The following is a 20793-nucleotide window of genomic DNA, read 5'->3' as shown; positions in this document are numbered from 1 at the left end:
ATCTGGGCAGCATGAGGGACGTTTGGAAATGGCAAGAATCTCATCTAATTGCTAAATGGCAGTCTCTAATTCATTTGGGGATCTCCTACTGAACAGTTTCCACACATTCAGGGGGAATTAGCAACTAGCTAGCTCTGTTCTCCTGGGGAAAGTCCTTATGTCACAAGGCTGCTTGTAGCATATTTAGGAAGTAAGTTTAAAAAGAAATATCACAAGGAGAACGGAAATGGGTATCGGAAGAACTACAGAATGACGATCTACACATTCCACATCATCCAGACATGGTTCTTTGTTTCAGAAATTTTCTGGGTAAAGAGACAAGTTCTATTTAATCAGGAGACGCCATCTCATTATGGTTAATACTCTTGCTCTGGTACTGCCAGATTTCCAGAAAAACAAAAGTGGCTTATGCTAAATCCAATATAATGTGCAAATTCAGTTTCCCGGGACTTACTGTTATGGTGGAGGTTGTTCTTGTTGAATGTGGCCCATTTATGTTCCGGAATTTTCACCTCCTTCACCCACTTCCAAAGTTTATATTTTTCTATATTTATAGGACTTACTTTATAGCACAGTTGTCATTTGTATCAAATCTAGAATATATGCTGTCAGCTTTTTGAAAATACTTGGTTTTCCCCTCATTTAGGAGGTATTCTTTTTGCTATGCTGTAGTTATGCTTATTCCTTTCATTATGCTTCTGACAGAAGAATGGTTCCATAGACTAATCAGCTCTGCCGCGTTGTTTGGCCCTTTTATTAGGCAGTTTTCTGATTATAGATATTTATCCAACAAAGGTTCTTTTTCATGAGCTCATATGAAACTTACGACTTCACATATCCTTATTACATTTGCATTCCACTGGATAGTCTGCTGACTTAAATTGCAGTCATAGCCAAACTATTTTTAAAACTGAGAACTTGCCGTTTTTCACCAAATTCTTTATTTATGAGCTTTTGTTTGAATATGTCATAGGTACAAAACTTTCCTCCCAGAGGATAATTACTGTTGAATCTTCTTAATGCAGAAGATGCATGGCCAGTTCCAAAAGCAGTACCATTTAAATGTACTATTATATAACAACTATAAAACACAGATTAAACGTGAGAAATTTTGTTCTAAATACAATTTATGTGTATAAGGTTTGGTGTTTAAACACTGTTATAAAGTTCTATTAATTAATGACCTTTTTTTTTTTTGTGTGTGTGTGTGTGTGTGTGTGATTGCAGTACAGTTCAGATTGTTCAAAGTTGCTTATTTGCAGACTTTCTATCTTTTGGTGTTCATAAACTGAGCGTCCTGAATCACCAGTGTACTCTGTGTTCTCTGCAGAGCAGCACTATTTTCATATCTAAGACAAAATAATCTCTGATGCTCTCTGATTTAAAAAAGCATACTTTAAAGCCACATATCCTCTTTTCCAAATGACCACAAGTTGTAAAATATGAATGATCATCCCAGTGTTAACATCCAATTTCTTTTAAAGCAGCAGTTCTAGAATCTGTGTCAGTGGACAGGACTATTCCTGAAAGCACCTCAGCAGTGGATACTACAGAACTTTCCCCATGTAGATCCCCTTCAACTCCACGTCATCTCCGCTATCGTCAATCAGGAGGTATGAAACTAAACTTCTGTTCTATGTAACTTTAAAGAGTTTAAATACTGTAGCTGTAATCTTTGCAGAATACTAGAAAATAACAGTCTTTGATTATTGTGTTTTATTTGTATTTTCCTTATTTTTCAGGTATAAAAATAAAAGCATTAAAATGTGAATTATGGCAGTCAATACAGTTAGAACAAGAGACTTGGAAGCATATTGGATTTCTGTGTATGATGAAATGTTCTTTAACAGATTGAACAGGATGTACTAATACTGAATCAGTCTTAGTCTCACAAAATTCTCAAGACCTTCACAGATTTTTTCAGCTACTAAGGGGACATATTTTGGACATCATATGTAATCATGAAATACACAATACCCATTATTGTCAATGGGGAATGACTATGTCTGTTTCCTTGTATGAAACTGAAAATTTACAGATGGTGTCGCATTATTCATTCCAAAATTTGAATAAACTGCTCAGCTGAAGAGGAAGAGTGAGAGCTAGAGTGCTCAAATAGCTCTCACATGGCTCTTCAAAATTCTTAACAGAGCAGTGAGCGATGCCCATTAATACTTAAAATGCTGGCATCTCACACAAGCCAGATTTCAAGGCAGTTGTTTGATGCCTGGGATTATAAAAACAAAAACAGAACAGATTCTTCTCAACTGTTAAGTTACTGAGACACTTCAATATTAAACCAACCGTAATCTTTTGTTAATGGGTATGGTTACAGTGGGATGGCAAGATTTTGGAGCTGGAAATTGGGAGGAACAGTACTGTATTATCCAAGTATTGGTCAGAATCAACATTCACAGAACTCCTTATACAGAAATTTTGAGAAATTTTGCAGAACTGTACTTATTTTAAGCAGTGATCTTGAAAATCTGTAAATCTCACCATGATTGGTTAAGATGCTTTGTCCTTTAACATCTTTTTTTTTTGTTACAGTTGATCCTCTGTACCATTGTTTCTCTTATTCCTCATCCCTGGCTATATATATATATATATTTTTTTATTTTATTTTTTCCCATAGTGACGTCATTTATAAAAACCTGGAAATAAAATTCAAATCACAAATGTCATTGTGATATTTTTATTTCCTTTCATGTAAAATCCTGTGACAGTGACAAAAGAAAATGTTCACAACATATAAACATCAGTGAAGAATTCAAATATTACTGTCACCCAACCTGGAAAAATTAAAAGCTTGTAGTAGCTGTTAACCTTTCTCTGTCTGTTCGCTTTACAGTACAAACTGCTGACAACAGTCACTGTGCCGTTTCTCCTGCTTCTGCTTTTGCTATTGCCACAGCTGCAGCAGGGCATGGGAGTCCACCAGGTGAGAAAAATTTACTGTAACAAAGAGAGATAATAATAACATACCTGGGTCTCAGAAAGTAAATATTTCTTAGGAAAGTATTTACCTGAATCCCAAATAGCTTTTGTTATTATTTATTACTTTAATCTGCTTGGTGTCTTATCTTGGCTGGAGCCTTGGATTCAAATTATGAGGCCAATATGAAATATTTATAATGTGTATCTCATTCAATATAAAGGTTTTTCTTAAAACTTTTTGAAATTATGATAAACTGACGTAAAGGTAAAAAATACTGTATTACAGTAATTAATAAAAACAGTATTTAACCCTGTAAGTATTTATAGGAGAAATTCAAACACTGGTTTTATATCACAAACGCAATGTGGAATGTAGAATTATGATTGTATGATTGCATTGACTTGAATATGCAGTTCAGTTACATTCAAAAAATGACATTAAGAATGAATGAAAGTAAGGAAATCCATTCACCAAATTCTCATTTGAAAAATAATAATTATGTTGCCAAAGTCCTTATGTATTACAACCTTCTGCTTAACAAACAAACAAACCAAAAATCCAGATTTAATAGAAAGTCTATGTTTACTGCAAATCAAAAGGTCACTGAGAAATTGACTCATAAAAGTGACTAACAGGATAAACAACTTAGGGTGTTCTGGTACATCTGCTCTGTTGCATTTCAGGCCGCAGCAATCTGAAAATTTTGTCCCATGAAGCAATTTTTGTCACCAGATAATAAAATAATATTTTAACTGTTTCTCTACCACTCTGCTCTGGGGAATAGTCAGTAACTTTCATTATATCTACATTAAAGAAGGAAAGGTTTTAGAATAAACATGAATTTTAACAAGTGAGGTCTTCATACTGTACCACATACTTTCAAGAAACTGTTGTGGGCTTTGCGCCTATGTTTTATGGACTCTAAGTTTACCAAACTGTTCAGCACGATTTTGGATGGTCACTATATAAACCAATCATAGACTTACATCAGAATCATATTTATTTTGTTTAATGTTCTGTCTCTCACATGTATCCACTATGCCTAACATTGTGGGCATTTGCTTCATGAATGAGTACGCATCATGCTAAAATAATTTTTGGACAGGAATGGATGAGTGTTCCTTGTATACTTTCTTTGATTTTGGGGTGATTACAAGAGTTACATTCAGTTTTAAGAACTATACAAACCTCACACAAACAGGTAGTTGATACTTTTTTTTTTTTTTTCCTGAAGTGATTAGTATCTTCTGACTTCAGAATCTGTCATTACCAAGGAATCAGTAACACATTTTGCTTTATGAATATATAAGAATATATTTACAAATTGTTCACAAAATACAGTAAACGTAAAAAAAAGTTTTCCACTAGGACCAACACAATTAACAATTACAGCTTTTGTATTTTAAAAGCACTTCTTCTCAATTCTTTTCACCTAAGTATGAGGATAAATAAAATCTACAAGTATGCAATTGAATGAATTTCAAAGCACTGAAAAGGGATAGTAATGGCTCTGATATTCTTATAATTACTTTTTTGTATTGCTTTTCATGCTGGTTCTTCATAAAAGGTCTATTTACATCTGCTGGCTAATGTAAAAAACAAAAAGATTTGTCATTCAGCTGGACATGATCCTTCAGTGAGACAGGTCTCTGTAGTGAATGAGTTCAATGTTTTATGTTTTTTTTTTTTTTTTTTTTTTTTTTTTTCCCCAGTTGGTTCTTGTCCTCTTTGCTGCAGATACTGTAAAGTGTGCTGTTTAATATTGTCCTACATGGAACATAAATAAAATGGAATTCAATGCTGATAAATACTAAGTAAAACACACACGAGAAAAAAGCGTTACAAGTGAAAAGATAGGCTTTGTGCTCAGCATTATTGTTCAGGTTTGAGATCTGAGGATTATAACAGGTAGTCCTATTAAACCATCCTACTGCTCAGCAGCAGGCAAGAAGGTGAATGAAACATCAGGAATGGTTAAGAAAGAAGCAGAGAACAGGGCAGGGAAGACCATTATATTATCACTATATAAATTCAAAATTTGAATGTGTAGACTCATAGAATTATAGAGTAGTTTGGATTGGAAGGGACCTTAAAGATCATCTAATTCCAACCCTCCCCACCATGTGCAGGGACTCCTCCCACTAGACCAGGTTGCTCTAAGACCATCCAACCTGGCCTTGATGTATATTGAATACTATGTACAGTAGTGATACATCATCTTTGAGATGAGGGAAGGAGAACTAGAGAAGGTTCAGAGATTGCCATCAAAGATGACTGGAATTGTAAAATGGCTTCTGTGCATTTGAAGTTCAGAAAAGAGATGACTTGAAGGACTGATGAGAAAATTCTGTAAAGTCATGGATTCCACAGGGAGTGTTAATAGGCATTTGTTGCCATTTCTGATGCCAGAGGTAGGAGGCATCCAGTGAATTTCATGAGGCCAAGGTTCAAAATAAACGTCTCTGGTTCTTTGTGCAATGAATAGAAGTCCTGTGAGATTCTATTGAAGTACATTGTGAATGTGAGAGATTTACCGAGGTTCAAAAGCTGGACAGCTGTGTGCAAGTGAGAGTCACTGGGAGTTACTAGATAGGCAAACTAAAACAGCTTCAGGAGCTGAAGACAGTTGGAGCTTGTGGAAAAATATTAGGAAGTTAGAATCATCTGTGCTCACTGTTCACTGAAGTCTGTATCTGGCTAGTTTGTTTTCATTTCCCAGGACAAGACCTCTTAGCTTTTCTCTTCTTTCCATCTTCCAGTTTTAACTGTTCAGAGATGTGTCAAAGCAAGTACATTAACAGACACATCAGAAAGTCCCACAGTCATGCACTCTACCAGAGCCAGGCATGAGGAACATTTAATCATCCCCTGGGAAGAGTGCTGGCCATAATATTTTATAACTAGTGTCACCATGCGGTGGTTAAGCTTGTATGTTGGTAAGTATGCAAAGCTCTGACCAGCTCTCCCAGGTCATATGATAGCTCGGCTTTTCTTTAGATAAGAAACTGGGGGAAGGCTGCCTATGTTGCTCCTGTCTGCAGGCTGCAGCCAGCAAGTGGGCTGGATGGAAAGCCAAAGGTGAAGGTCATTTGAGTACTTTGGCTGCTGCAGGTCTCATTGTACCTCCCCCTTTGGATGGAGTCTGAATGCAGTGCATGTTGACAGAGTTCTCAGTGTGCTCTGTCCACACTGTGGGGATCAATGCTGTGCTTCAGGGGCTTTGATAGTGTTGTCAGGGCACCCTCATCTCTTGGGTTCATTTGTTATCTGGGTGCAGGAGATGCACAAATAGGGCTATCAGGGCCCAGACGATAGCTCAAGCTTGCCCCACCACAAGATAGGCTGCACTAGTTTATGAGCTGCTGAAAAGGAAGCAGTGGGCACCACTGCATTGCTGTACAGCATGCAGAGCTTCCTGCAGATAAGGAATTGATCACTGAACCAGAATGACTCAAGTTCTTATGCCCTTCAGCATTTCTTTATAACATGCTGATTTTGATGCCATTAATTATAGTTATTGTACAGGTAGCTGCGTTTATGATGGCAAGTTGTACTTCTTGTCCTATAGTTTTAGTCCATCTGTTTAGTTTAATATTAATCTCTACGTATCTTACGCATGTTTTTGGCTACACCCTTCCAGAAAATTAGCATATAACTTGTTTATTTTAGCAACATGATAAAGGTAAATAGAAATACAAAGTGAAAGTAGAAGTTGTTAAATTAAGCACCACACGTAGACAGCTTGGTGCCTGCATGAATGATAATATGCACAGTAGGGACAACACAGCTTGTTGTGTCCTTTATATGTCCTTTCTCTTTTGAACTATGTGAACAATGGCTGGACAGTTCATAGGTTGCTGCAGTTGTAGTGCTCTGTCACCATTAATAGGCTGCTCCGTATCTTCATTCTTCTTCCCAATTCATAAAAATAGGGTAATATAGTAACATCTTCTACCATAGAAACAGGCAAGCCAAAGTCACTTTATTCTCTAATCTTAACAGCTTTATTTCATTGCAGGAAAGGTCATTCTTTAGGGAAGAGGACTCTTCTAAAAGTTATGCAAACACACTTCTCTAGAACAGTGTAAGACAATGAGTTTTTCTGACTAGATGTAAACTAGTATAAATTCAAGTTGTTGTAGGGACATGTATTCTTTATTTATTCTGAACTACCATCCCCATTTCCTCAAACTCTCTTTCCTTTCTCCTGAGCACTTCTATTCAGCCACATGCTTCTCAAAGTGGTGGATAAACCCTGAGCAATCAAGAACATAAACCTGCTTAGGGACGTTAGCCATCTGAGCTGTGTCCTCATGCCTCTAGAAAAGTGGTTCTTGATTTTTGGTTGAATCAGAGACAGCTACAATAAGCAACACAAAGGTACCTAGCAGCTCTGTTCTGATGTCTGCCTTCTTCTTTTCTGTAGAGAAAAGTTCCTACAAAAAATTAATTTCAACCATCTCGGCCTAATGAATGTCCTGTTAATCTCTTCAATCATTTGTAGTTTAACAGTAAAAAACTTGTTGCAGAATATTACAAGAATTAATTGATAACAGTATAATCTATACAGCACCCACAGCATAGCACTATATAAAAAACAATGTATTGTATGAAATATAATAAAGTTATTTCTTTCATTCATTGATTGTAGAACTTGTGAATTTGCCTGGTATATATTTTCATAATCCCTTCAAACAAGTTATTGCTTCTTTTTCTCCTTATCTTTTATTTTTCTCAGTTTTGCACAGAATCAGAACACAATCTCAAGATCTGTGAGAGTATCATGCACTTATTTTTAAAGAAAGATAATATTTTATTGAACCTGCTTGCTTTGCATGCAGGTCATCATACATGTTAATATTCATAAACTATGAAAGTGTTCTGTGTGACTATAAGAGATTATAATTTCACTTCAAATCTTGAGCAGTTGTACGGATGAAGACAAATTAGGGAAATAATGCTGTACTGTTTTTGTAGAATCATGTTATCATTGAATAGTTTGCGTTAGAAAGGCCCTGAAAAACCATGTAAATCCAGCCCCCCTGCTATAGGCAGGGACACCTACCAGGTCATTGTCCTTGACCACTTCCAGGGATGGGGCACCCACGACTTCTCTGGGCTACCCATTCCAGTGCCTCACCACCCTCTGAGGGAAGAATTTCTTCCTTATATCTAATCTAAATCTGCCCTCTTTTAGTTTTCATCTTTGTGTCCCTCCTCTGGGCCCACTCCAACAGGTCCATGTATTTCTAGTGCCGGGGGGCCCACACCTGTATGCCGTACTCCAGGTGGGGTCTCATGAAAGCAGAGTAGAGGGGGAGAATCATCTCCCTCAGCCTGCTAGTTACACGTCTTTTGATGCAGCCTGGGATACAAAGGCTTTCTGGGCTGCAAGTGCGTATTGCCAGCTTGTGTTCTTTTTTTCACCCACCAACATGCCCAAATCCTTCTCCATAAGGCTGCTCTCCATCTGCTTGTCACCTAGCCTGTATTCTTGTTTGGGATTACCCTGACTCAGGTGCTGGACCTTGCACATGTTGACCTTCATGAGGTTCACATGGGCCTATTTCTCAGTCCTGTCCATGCCCCTCCAGATGGCATCCCGTCCTTCTGCAGTGTCTGCTACACCGCTCGGCTTGATGTCATTCACAAACCTGTTGAGGATGCACTGAATCCCACTGTCTATGACATTAACACAGATATTAAACAATACTGTTCCTAATGCAGGTGTCTGAGAGACACTACTTGTTGCTGATCATCTGGATATTGAGCTGTTGACAGCAACTCTCTGGATGTGGCCATCCTGCCAATTCCTTATCCATCCGATCCATGTCTCTCCAAACTGGAGACAAGTATATTGTGTCAAAGGCCTTACAGAAGACCAGGCAGATGACATTGTTGAGTTTTCCCTTGTCAACTGATGCAATCACTCCAGCATGGAAGGTCACCAGATTGGTCAGGCATGATTTGCCCTTAGTGACTGATGAATAAAACAAAAAGTATTTATGAAGATAGCAAACATAAATTTCTGCTTTACTAAGGAAGTCTAACACAGTTTTAAGATAAATAGTTAATCCTGAATTGATCATTTTATTTTGAAACTTTTCTACTGAACATGGGCTTCAGGGAGATTATTTTGACAAAACCTAAATTCAAAATCTAAATTAAGCTTCAATACTCAGTATAGTCTTACCAGAAATGCTAAAAGAACTTAGAGAAGCATATTTTTTCCTCAAATAAAATTAGAAACCCAGAATCTCCTGATATGGAAAACAAACATTAGACAAGAAACAAATACTTAATCCCAAGCAAACAGATGTATGTATTATTCCCTCATGAGCATGGCAGCTTTTAACCAGCAACTCTGTCATCCCATTTCAACTTGGGTACTTTGGTATTTCCAGCATGCTGCAAAGCTGCCTTCTTCCTCCTACAGCATGCTGATCTGCACTGTAAAGAATGTACCATTTTTCACAAGAACAAGGTGACATATTATGAGAGAGGATAGGAGTGGGATGGAAGCTTGTGGTTGGCAGGAGGGCCTGGATTCTTCAGTATAAGCATTTGTTTTTTAAAACACATATGAAAGGGAGAGGAGAGAAAGTGAGAAAGAAGTAGGAAAAAAAGAGTCTTTGGGGGAGTATCTCTGACAAACATGATTTGTATGTAGGAAAATGGGCCCCATGCTAGCAAAGGAGGTACAATGATTTTATTCTTTATAATTCTAATGATTTAAAAGAGTAATTAAAATAACAGCTTGAAGCTTCAAAGCATCTACACAAAAATGAATTGCTTATGTACTGTCCCTTTCAATTAATTGCCTAAACATATCTCTGGTGGTAAGTTAACTGACTTGAGCTATTTAGTTTAGAAGTGTTGTTTAGGAGAGAGAGTTTTTCCTAAGGCCTTTGAATTTTTAAGCTTCTACCCTATGAAAGAACATTTCAAACGATCACTCAGTCAGTCTTCATGTTCATTATGTAGAGGAAGTATAACCAAGATCCTTGTAATATTCACTGGATATTCCTATGGATTACAGTAATGGTTCAGAAAAACAATCTAAATTGCCCTTGGTTTTCATATAGCAAAACTGATTGGCCTGTTTATCCAGCAATTTTCTGGTGTCATCTGCTTTTTCCGTAGCTCTTTGTATGTCTGCAGAAGTGATCAGACAGTCCTTTGCAGCTGCAGCAGATTCTCAGCAAAGCAAGCACAAAACCTGCACCATTGATTGATAGTTGAAGCTGCTAAATGCAAGCAGTGTCTTTCTTTAAAGCGATTCCATCTCCCTGGCCATTCAAAAGTACCTGCTGTTGCCACTTCCACATGCTACCACTGAAAAATAGTTTCCATTGTTGACAATGCATCTAATATGGTTTGTGAGTGCTGGATCTATGGTCCTGCAGCTGGTTGCTGTCTATGGAGGTGTCATATTCCATTGTTAATTATGGCCTTTAAACTATGTATAAAAAGATTTAGGATGCTTTCCACTGATAATCGGTTATGCATAAGTGCACTAATTAGATGCATTTTCTATGCATTAGTGATGGAAAAGATGTACAGAAAAATGTACAGTATAAAAGTCTCGCTTATTTTGACTTGGGTATTCGTGCATTCATGATCAATACCAGGAATAAATTATTGTGGGCCATTTGTACTTTGTAGTTATGTATTGTACTGTATTTGATCACGTCTGATATAAAGCTGCCAAACCTTGATTGTAGAGCAATTGAACGCAGATGAGGATAATCAGTGTTGGAATTTTGATGTGAAATTGAATACAGAAGGTCCTCATCAGAGGTGCTGCAGGTATTTGTCTGCAGTAAACTATCCTAATAGTAACAGCAATAACAAATAGAAGTGGACTTTTGTAAATTATAGCTATGGTTTCCAGAATGACAAATTTTCTCTTGAAAGCTGCATAAGTACTGAAGGTATGCCAGATGAGTCCTGTGAACTCTGAATTGGACACGTTAGCCTTGCTTTGATTACTGTCACACTATTAGACGGAGAACAATCAACTAAAAGTAGTACTTCATGTTTCATAGAGACCCACATGACACAGTGTGTCATGTGAAGGCCTTTCTATTTTGATAAATCAAGCACGGATTGATTATGACTGACTGCTTATTTAAAAAGGCTAAAATTAGCATGAGAAAGTTCAGCAAAGGTTTTTAGTGAGAGCTGCTCAGCTTATTTTAGGTTGTGACCAGTGGTGCTGTTCTGCAGGCCTTCAAACTATTCAGCTCCCAGTGTCACAATATTTTTGGTTTACTTTGTTTGTTTTGGCATAAGGAATTGGAATAAGGGAATAACACTTTGTACCAAATGATACAAGAGAGATTCTAGGTGCATTTTTGTGTGTCTGTGTGTCTGTGGTGATATATATGATTGACAAGAGGAGGCACTGTAGCTTTACGTACTGCTGCCAGTGTGGTGCACTCAGCACTTCAACTCGATAATGTGACTTGGGAGATGCACCCATGCAAAATTATGAAGATATAGAATCCCAGTGGGATTCCACTGATGTCTGAAGTGGAAAGCATGTGGAAACATAAATAATGTTTTAAACATACATAGTATTTCCTTATTAGTTACCGTGTTGCAGACAGATTGATGTGGTATTTAGTTCCGCATTCAAGGATACCAGCTATACTGTTCAGGGGGCATTTTCCTAATTCTGAACAGGGGAATAATAATTTAGCATTACACAGTTATGCTTTGTAAAACAGTTTCTGGAGTAGGAAGTTAAGTTACTATGGAAATTATTAAGGGGACATTAGAATTAAGTGAGGTTAGTAAAGGAGACGTGAAGTGTTTCTTTTTCCATTGTGAGAGGACAGGCAGAGAGAGATTTCCTTGCCATGGTGAATGTTACGTGAAAGAAGAGTGATATCTGACAGAGATGACGAGTTGGACTCTACATTATGTGGATAGTAGGGTAGTGCACTTCTGTATGATTACTGTACTCAACGTTTTATATTATATCAATGGTTACAAGCCAACCTTTGAAAAGGTATATATTTCTTCATGTCTGAGTCAAACATGTAGTCCACGTCTACAGTCAAACAAGAGAATTTGTGCAATTTTTTTTAGTTGGTTTTCAGTATGTTGGCATAAACATTGCTATTAGTACTAGTTATAGTAATTTTGCACTCAGTAATTTTCTTGGTGATAACATCTCATCCTTTGTGCTGGAAAAGCTTTGTCAAACTTCTTCCTTAGGAATCCAGACCTGAAAAAAAAATAAAATCATGATGGTGAAATCCCAATTGGTAATTGAGATGCAAAGAATTTTATCGTGTGTTGTTCTGTAGCTTAACTCAGTCCTGCTTTTCACAGTAGATTGGCACAACTGGGTCATGAGTATTGCAGAGACTTTCTAAGCAGTTTGAAGATGGCTTTAATTTTAACCATAATGCTTTAGGTAGCAGGTTTCCATGTGGAACTCCTGCCATAGTTGTGGGATATCGTCCGATCAGTGACATCAGGGCTCCAGGCATGGTTAGCAATCCTGTTTAGGTTGTGTACCTCCCTTCCCACTCCCTGCTTTGTGGTCAGGATCTGCAATGTTTAGTTCCAAGAAAGAAAAGGATTCACGTGGGAATTGGTATCCTGCCCTGATCTTTTTCTTTTATGCATGACAACCAAGTATTTTGTTGTATTTACCTTCCTTCCTTCCTTCCTTCCTTCCTTCCTTCCTTCCTTCCTTCCTTCCTTCCTTCCTTCCTTCCTTCCTTCCTTCCTTCCTTCCTTCCTTTCCTTCCTTCCTTCCTTTCCTTCCTTTCCTTCCTTTCCTTCCTTTCCTTCCTTTCCTTCCTTTCCCTCTTTTTCTTCTCTCTCTCTCTCTGTCTCTCTCTTTCTTTCTCTCTTCCTTTCTCTCTTTCTCTCTCCCTTTTTTCCTTTCGTCCTTTGTTTTTGTAGAATATAATAGCTTTAGCCAGAAACTGGAAAAGTGACTACTAGTTTCCTCTTGGGAACATATTATAATGAGACTTCCAGACCAATTCATGCAGACTTAGGAAGGTTTGATAAGCACTGAGACTGAATATTGCATAGCTTCAGTTCCACATTAGATTGAAGAACTGGAAGTGAAGCTGGGTGGGAAATAATCATTGACTTACTCTAACCCTTACATTGTTCTTCATAAAAAATGGTTATGGTACAGTTAACCAGAAGCATAGACCAACCAGCTTTCCTTCTTTGCAGCAGGAGAGCTTTTAGGAGTTGCCCAGATGTCCTTTCTGGAGTCAGACAAAGCTAGTGTTCATGTTGCAGCAAGACCTGCTGGGCTGGCTGCAATGCAATGAGTGTCTTCTGTGGGGCTGCAGGGGTCTGACCGTGGAGAATTTACTCACCTGGGCAGCCAAGCTCCACCACAGCCACTGTCTCACTCCTCCTCAAAGGGAAAGGGGAAGAAAATAGGATGAAAAGAGCTCAAGGGTTGAGCTAAGGACAGAGAAGGAGATCGCTCAACAATTACTGTGATGGGCAAAACAGACGCAGCACAGGGAGATTAGAGAAATTTATTTCCTATTACTAACAAGCTAGACAAGTGAGAAACAAAGAAAAAATAAAACCACCTTTCCCCATCCACTCTCTTCCATGTCATCCCACCAAGTGGTGCAGGGTAACTGCACCATGGAGGCTGTTTAGTCCCAAAAGTTTTGTCTCCGCTGCTCCTTCAGGGTCCCTCTCTGCCCCTGCTCCCCATGGGGTCCCTCCCACGGGATGCTGGCCTTCCCGAACTGAGCTTGCGGGGGCTGCCCACAGGCAGCAGCTCTTCAGGAACTGCTCCCACACGGCTCCATCCCACAGGGTCCATCCATCTCCCAGGAGCAAACTGCGCAGCATGGGTCCTCCACGGGTGGGTGGCAGCTCCCCCCAGACCCCTGCTCCTGCGGGGGCTCCTCTCCACGGGCTGCAGCTCCGGCCCGGGGCCTGCTCCTGCGGGGGCTCTCCATGGGCCGCAGCCTCCTCCAGGCCACATCCACCTGCTCCATCGGGGGCTCCTCCACCCATGGGGGGGCTGCAGCGTGGAGATCTGCTCCATGTGGGACCCATGGGCTGCAGGGGGACAGCCTGCTCCACCAGGGGCCTCTCCCTGCACAGCCCACAGGGGAACTGCTGCTGCCTGCCTGCAGCACCTCCTGCCCTCCTGCTGCACTCACCTGGGGGCTGCAGGGCTGCTTCTCACCTCTCTCTCTCGCAGCTGCTGTTGTCCAGCAGGTTTTTTTTGTTTTGTTTTGTTTTGTTTTGTTTTGTTTTCCCCTTTCTTAAATTTGGTCTCACAGAGGTACAACCAACATCACTTATTGGCTCATCTCTGGCCAGCGGCAGGTCCCTTTTGGAACCAGCTGAAACTGGCCCTTATCTAACATGGGGCAGCTGCTGGATTCTTCTCGCAGAGGCCACCCCTGCAGCTCCCTGCTTCCAAAACCTTGCCACATAAACCCAGTACACTGAATACGATGCCACAGCAGAAGCAAACATCCTTCTGTTGTAGGCTGTATTTTCAACACGTGTTCACCAAGCTGCTTTTGTGAGACATTTGTGTATGTTTTCTTCTGCCAGAGGATATTTTACTGGAAATTCAGTAGGGAAATGAAAATAGAGATTAAGACTAATTTGTTTGGAATCTGCCTTCTAATTTGATAACCCTGAATATTATTCCTTTCCTCCGAATATTCACCTACTCTGTAGTGAATTTGAATAGAGTTCTATTTTTGTTTCTGAATTAGGAGTCTTTTGAATTTAACAAAATTGTTGCTTAGCAATTTTAGGTAACTGGCTGAATATTCACTTTCAAATTGAATTGAATTTCCCCTTTCAGTTTCAATAGAGCAATAACTTTGAATTGTAACAATGACTTCAAGATGAAGTTTATATTTATTTATTTATTTATTTATTTATTTTAAATCAGGTGATTCCTGCTTTTGTGAATTAAGGGTTAGAGGAAAATGATGATTCTTCTCACTTTACCAGAAAATTAGGAAACAGTTCTTTCTGGGTTCCTAAACTAATTTTTTATTTACACTCACTAGAGAAGTTGGCCACTCAGGAAAAAAAAATAAAATTATTTGCACTGAGCATTTCCTGAGTTATGACAGACACTGTGAACCATGTGTTTCTTGACCTATTGCACTAGACTCTGAGCAGCTGCACGGAAAACTCTGTTTCACAGAGTCATAAAGGCACCCTGGCACTCAGAGAAACATTTTTACTTTATTTGAGAAAGGAGACTAGCAGGGTGCCTATTCCTGCCCCCCATAACTGGGTCACCATGATCCTACTATGATTAATTGGATGGGGTGTGTTGAACCTTTATTTTCCACTCGTTTAGCTGATCTTTTGTGGTAAGCTCTTAGGTTGTATCTCCCTCTGTTCTCCTAAGCTGAGGAAAGAAGCTGGAATGGAACATTGACTACTGCAAGGAAGGAAATAAATCCTAAAATGTTGACATTGCAAGCTAGACTAAGAGGTCTGGGTTCATAATGAGTGCAGGTTTATTTAGATTCCCTGTTGTCTTCCTTAATTTGGTGCACCATGTGGTGTATACGAGCTTTGTGATATTGGGGAGAAAAGTTTTGGAAGGATTTTTTTTTATGTTTTGTTGGTTTTTTTTTTTTTTTAAATGTATTTGTTTTCTGAGCCTAAATGTTGCTTGTATGATTAGCGTTTCTTTACTTTACTTTTGAGTTGCTTGATTTGTGACCCAATCATAAATGGTCTAGAAGATGGAAGACGGATGTTTTGTTCAGAAATTTTTGTTGACTGATTTGCATCCTGCCAACTTTTGTTTTGCATGACAGTTGACTCTCCATTCACAGATGGTCTGAAAAATGATACATTTGGCTCTTTTCAAGTATCACCTCCTTACAATTTAACCTTTACTCTTATTGTCATGAACAAATCTGAATAATTTTGCAAAATACTTCCTTTAGTTCATGTAAAAAGCACAGGCCTGCTGATGGAAAAAATTCCAAAAGCCCCTTTATGCAATTTTCTGTTTCTAGCTATATGTGTTCTCATATAATTTATTTTAACGTTTCTTTTGTGGCCTGTCATACAGAGCATTTTAAAGGTCTGAAAGCTTGCTTTGAATGGTTCTTGAAAAGACTGTGAGCATTATGTAAAAAAGATTTGCTTTGCTACACTTTTAAGATCGCTGATAGAGCAGGCTGAGAATATAGACAAACTGTAATTAAATAGAAATTAAAAACTGAAGATTACTTGAAATTCAGAAATACATCAGCAGGTAAAAATTGCTAATCTGTTCCTTGAAGACTAAGAGACAGCATGAATCAGGACAAACACACTTGGCTGATGTACAGACTCAATGGTATATCAATTGCTAGGTTAACATTCTTGTCATTATTTATAGAAGATAATTCAGATATTACCAAAGTGGAAAAGGGTCTAAGATGTACTAAAACAGTCACAAATATAATTGTTATGGTAGGCTGTTCAAAAAACCTTTTCTTCTTTGTCAATTGTTCCCTATAGTTCTATTACATAAATAAGTCATCGGAAAAAAAATCTGCTGTCACATTGCAAACTTGTGATATTCTACAATGTGCAAACATAAATGGCAATGACAGCTTTTGAAACTGAAGATCTCTTCTTTCACAGAGATACGTTTATAAATAAGTACACAAGACTTGGATGTTCTGCCCTAAGACTTCACTACAAAATTGGACTAGGATTTTATGGATAAATGCAAACATTTATCCACGTATTGCTGCTGAATTTTATTTATAAAAACAATAACATGCTCTCCAGAGAGAATTTCTTAATTTAAAAAGAAATAATAATAAAAAAAATCCCAACAGTGTATGCCGTGCATCCCTATAGCAGTAACCCTTTTTAAAAGGATTGTTAAAGGACAAATTTTCAAATTTGAGTTGTTGAGTTTAAAAGAGGATTTTCGTTCTTCATGGTAGACATGTTTCAACCATGTAATCTTGTAAATTATTGTAATTCTCAGAGCAATCTTAACATTATGATTAGGACTTAGAATAGTATATTGATCTTAAGCATATTCTTTAGGCATCTTTTTCCTTGCCCATCCATTAAACTGAAATTATTTCATTGGGCAGATATATTGTTAGGGTTCTGGGTTTAGTTCACGTTTACAGCATAATAATGACATAACTTCTTCATCTCAATGTTATGTTCTTTAAATTTCTATGATTAGAAAAATCCTTTCTAAAGCAAGACTCATTTAAACATTTTTAAATGTTTTAAACATTTTAAATGCTTAAAAATAGTTTATCAACATTTTCCTTAATCATTTTGCAGAAATTAAACATAGTCACTATAGCTCTATCTGTGTTACACTATTGTACATCAGCTAGTGCATGTGAATCCCATGGGATTTACCTTACTAAGACTATAATCTCTTGACTTCATTTGATAGTTAGATTGTATTTGCAGTGGAGGGTTTAGGGAGAAGAATCAAATAGATACTTAGAATTATTTCTGACGTGGGTGGTTACAACAGGGATTTTCAGCAGCATATTTCTTAGAACAAAATGATTTCATATGTCCCAAGGACCAGTGAAAGTGAAATTAAAAGCCTGAAATGCATGGGGCACTTGATTTCTTCTGCTTTTAGTAGCCACTTCTTCTGATGCTGTAGGAGCTGAAAACCCTGTATGAAACCAGAACATGCAACATCACATGGTGAATGATTAAATATGCCTCTGTCAAACTAGGGTAGCCTGGTAGACTTGATGTTCCTACTTTCATGCCTTGGACTGCTTGTATGACCTATTCCATTGTAAATCTGAATGTGCTTATTTGGTAATTACTAAAGAGGAAGGAAGAACTCTATTATTGATGAAATATGCTGTTCTGTATTCAGTGAGTGGGAGTTCATCATCTTTTTTTGCTTCTTTTCATCTCGGTTAATACAAATGGTCTTCTTTTCCAGCTCTGCCATTCTTCAGCTAGCTAGCGTATGGCAACCTGATATCATAATTAAAGAAATGAAAAGGAGACCAGAATCCTTGGCAGTTTAGATTTCTTATCATTATTAGACTGCTTGCTCTCTGACACTTTTCTATTTGAATGTATGAAACCTAATTACTTGCTTGAGAATCTAGGACTAATAAAGATGTATATCTTTAAAACTGTTATCAAAACTTTTGGGGTATGTCAAGGAAAATATTTTATATATATATATATATTTTTTTTTTTTTTTTTGTGTGTGTGTGTGTGTGTGATGCATATATTGGAAAGGCTTTTTGTGTGTACATGCGTGTGTGTGCTGCATATATTGGAGAGGCTTTTTTTCAGTTTTAATCTGTGGAAGAAAATCTCTTTGCTCCAAGCCTGGGGTTTGTATTTATTCTTTATCCAGGTCAGAAAGTAACACTGATGTTTGCCAAGCCTAAGCTTTCAGGATTTGAGCCAGGCTGAATCATGAAGCTGGCTTACAACCCTTGAGTGTATTTATCAGAAGAAAAAAAAAAAACACAAGGCAGAGAAGAATATTTGACACTTTTTTGTTTGTTTGTTTGTTTGTCATCTTTTTTTGTGAACCATGAACATTCTCCTTCCCCTTCAACTGGACACTTTGGGGTTTTTGTTGTGACATCCTCAAAGGCTGGCGTGCAGTTTTCTCCTATGTTAGATGCTAATGCATCTTCAGTATCTGATTCCAGAGTATTTAAGTGAAACTGATACATAAAATCCATTTCTAAAATAGTTTTTTTGTTTATTTGTTTGTTTGTTTTTTTGTTAAGAAAGACACTAGAAACTAGTGTCTTCATAATTGAAACAGATTACCCCTAAAGTTTGAGAACTTACTTTTTTTGTATCAATAAATCATTGAAAATATCTATTACCATCTATCATCAAAACTTTTGACAAAGTCATTACTGTGGTCAGGAACCATGTGCTGCTCTATTAATGAAGAAAGACAAAATGCAGATACTACAGTTACTGCAGCTAGATTCAGAGCTTTTGGACATCTTAATCAGAATAGAAAATTTCTTGTATTGAGAGGCCCAAAACTGCTAAAAGCCTAACAGAAAACTGTTTGGTAGGATGCTCTCTGAGATATATCTTAGAGGTGTAATTAAACCTTTTTATGCCTTGCAGTTCAACATCTGGCAGAGCAAACGTGATGTGGCCCAGCAAGGTTCTGGCTCTCACCTGCTTTTTGCAATAGGTGAGATAGCTTGCAGTTCCTGCTAGACTGGCATCACAGTCACCTGTTGCAAAGGTAATCAGGATTGGAGGATAGATAGAATTTAGGTTACCTTTTGTAGTGTGGAAAGCAGCAGGCATATATAAGTGGCAACATGAACGTGAAGAACCAGATAATGGTTGTATATTGGGCTTCTCAGAATATGCATAAACATGGATGGAATAGTTGCTAGTTGCCATGGTGTCTCAATTTTTTGTTTGGAGTTATATTGGGAGTGGATTAGGTGAGCTGAGAGAGGAGAAACTAAGAAGTAGCAGTAAAGCTGATGCATTAGAAGAAATTTACACTTTGAAAATTGCAGTAAATACTGTGATGGCACTGTCAAAGCTGACTGTTCATTGCTTAGATAGCTTCTGTAGTGGCTTAATCAGCTTAGTCTGTGGCTATCAGTTCCTTTCCTGAAGTCCACAACGCTTTGAAAGTCAGGAGGACCAAAAGCAATGCTAGCGAAAGACTTGTTTTTGCTTGTCTTTGCTTTTATATTAATTCTGCTGTGGCAAATTTTTTTTCTCTCTCTTTTTTTTTTTTTTTTTTGTTTGTTTAGACCTTTCCTTTCAAAGTTAGAAGACCAGAAAGTAACAATACTTACTGATCTTACTTCCTTTCTGCTGATATTTTTGCTATTTTTTCTGAATTTTATAAGATTCCTGAAATTAATACCACTTTTCTGTGCAAGAACTTTTCTGTGTTCTTAAGTATTGTTTTTCTCATGTGTTGTCACATTTTGGTTAATGAAAAGACTTATTCAGTGACTGTAAGAACTTCTGAAATCTCTTTTGTTTGCATGATCAATATTGACTAAATTTTATTTAGACTAGTAATATGACAGTAGTCTCTTAGTATCAGGAATAGTACAGTCCAAGACTTTGAGTGGTGGGTATTTTAAACTGTTGCTGTACTCGCTGGGAAGGAGCTCTCACATTAGTTTTGAATATATCTGCTGGTATCTGTCTACATATAGTTTTACACTTATGTCTCATGCTATGTAGGTGAATAGATCAAAAAAAAGGTGGCTCTTGTCACAACTGTAATGAAAAATATGTGTATATATTCACTGAAGTTTATCTAGTGATTAGTAGCTGTTATTTAATAACTTCTAATTTTGAGTCTAATCTAATAAATCTGTACTTGATGGGCATTTTTATGATGTGGATGGTAACCATCTTTACTACATGCTTTGTAGTCCCTGGCTCCCATTTCAGTTACTGTAAGAGCCAGCGGTGACATAAACACAGAATCACAGAATTTCTAGGTTGGAAGAGACCTCAAGATCACCGAGTCCAACCTCTCACCTAACAATGACAAGTCCTCCACTAAACCATGTCACTAAGTTCAGCATCTAAACATCTTTTAAAGACTTCCAGGGATGGTGACTCAACCACTTCCCTGGGCAGCCTGTTCCAAAGCCTAACAATCCTTTTGGTAACACTATTAAAAAGGTTCTCACTTTGCAGCATCTTCTGGTGGTGGACCTAGTGAAGATTATCTGCTTTGCTTCTGTGTATCTCTCCACACTGGTCATTGATGACTGGCATGTCTCCATCTTTGTGAGGAGCAGTTCTTTATCTTTGTCTCTGTCGTAGTGCAAATCCCCGGCATTGCCCAGGACGTTTGGTCACCCTTTTTGATGTAGGAATAT

At 37.8% G+C, this 20793-nt stretch overlaps 1 protein-coding gene across 3 annotated transcripts in view; it reads left to right on the top strand.

The window, feature by feature from the left end:
* Positions 1–20793, top strand: part of RASGRF2 (Ras protein specific guanine nucleotide releasing factor 2) — a 137524-nt gene that overhangs the window by 79550 nt on the left and 37181 nt on the right. For 2 of the 3 annotated variants that reach the window (XM_068666753.1, XM_068666756.1), the window contains exons 16-17: positions 1485–1613; positions 2852–2941. In XM_068666753.1, the coding sequence (XP_068522854.1) occupies positions 1485–1613; positions 2852–2941 (219 nt within the window). The remainder of the gene's footprint in view (positions 1–1484; positions 1614–2851; positions 2942–20793) is intronic. The other variant, XM_068666754.1, reaches the window with a different exon arrangement.

The sequence above is a fragment of the Anas acuta genome, chromosome Z (assembly GCF_963932015.1).
Source record: "Anas acuta chromosome Z, bAnaAcu1.1, whole genome shotgun sequence".
NCBI lineage: Eukaryota > Metazoa > Chordata > Aves > Anseriformes > Anatidae > Anas > Anas acuta.
Note: the sequence above shows the minus strand (reverse complement) of the source record. Positions and strands in the feature narration are given on the sequence as shown.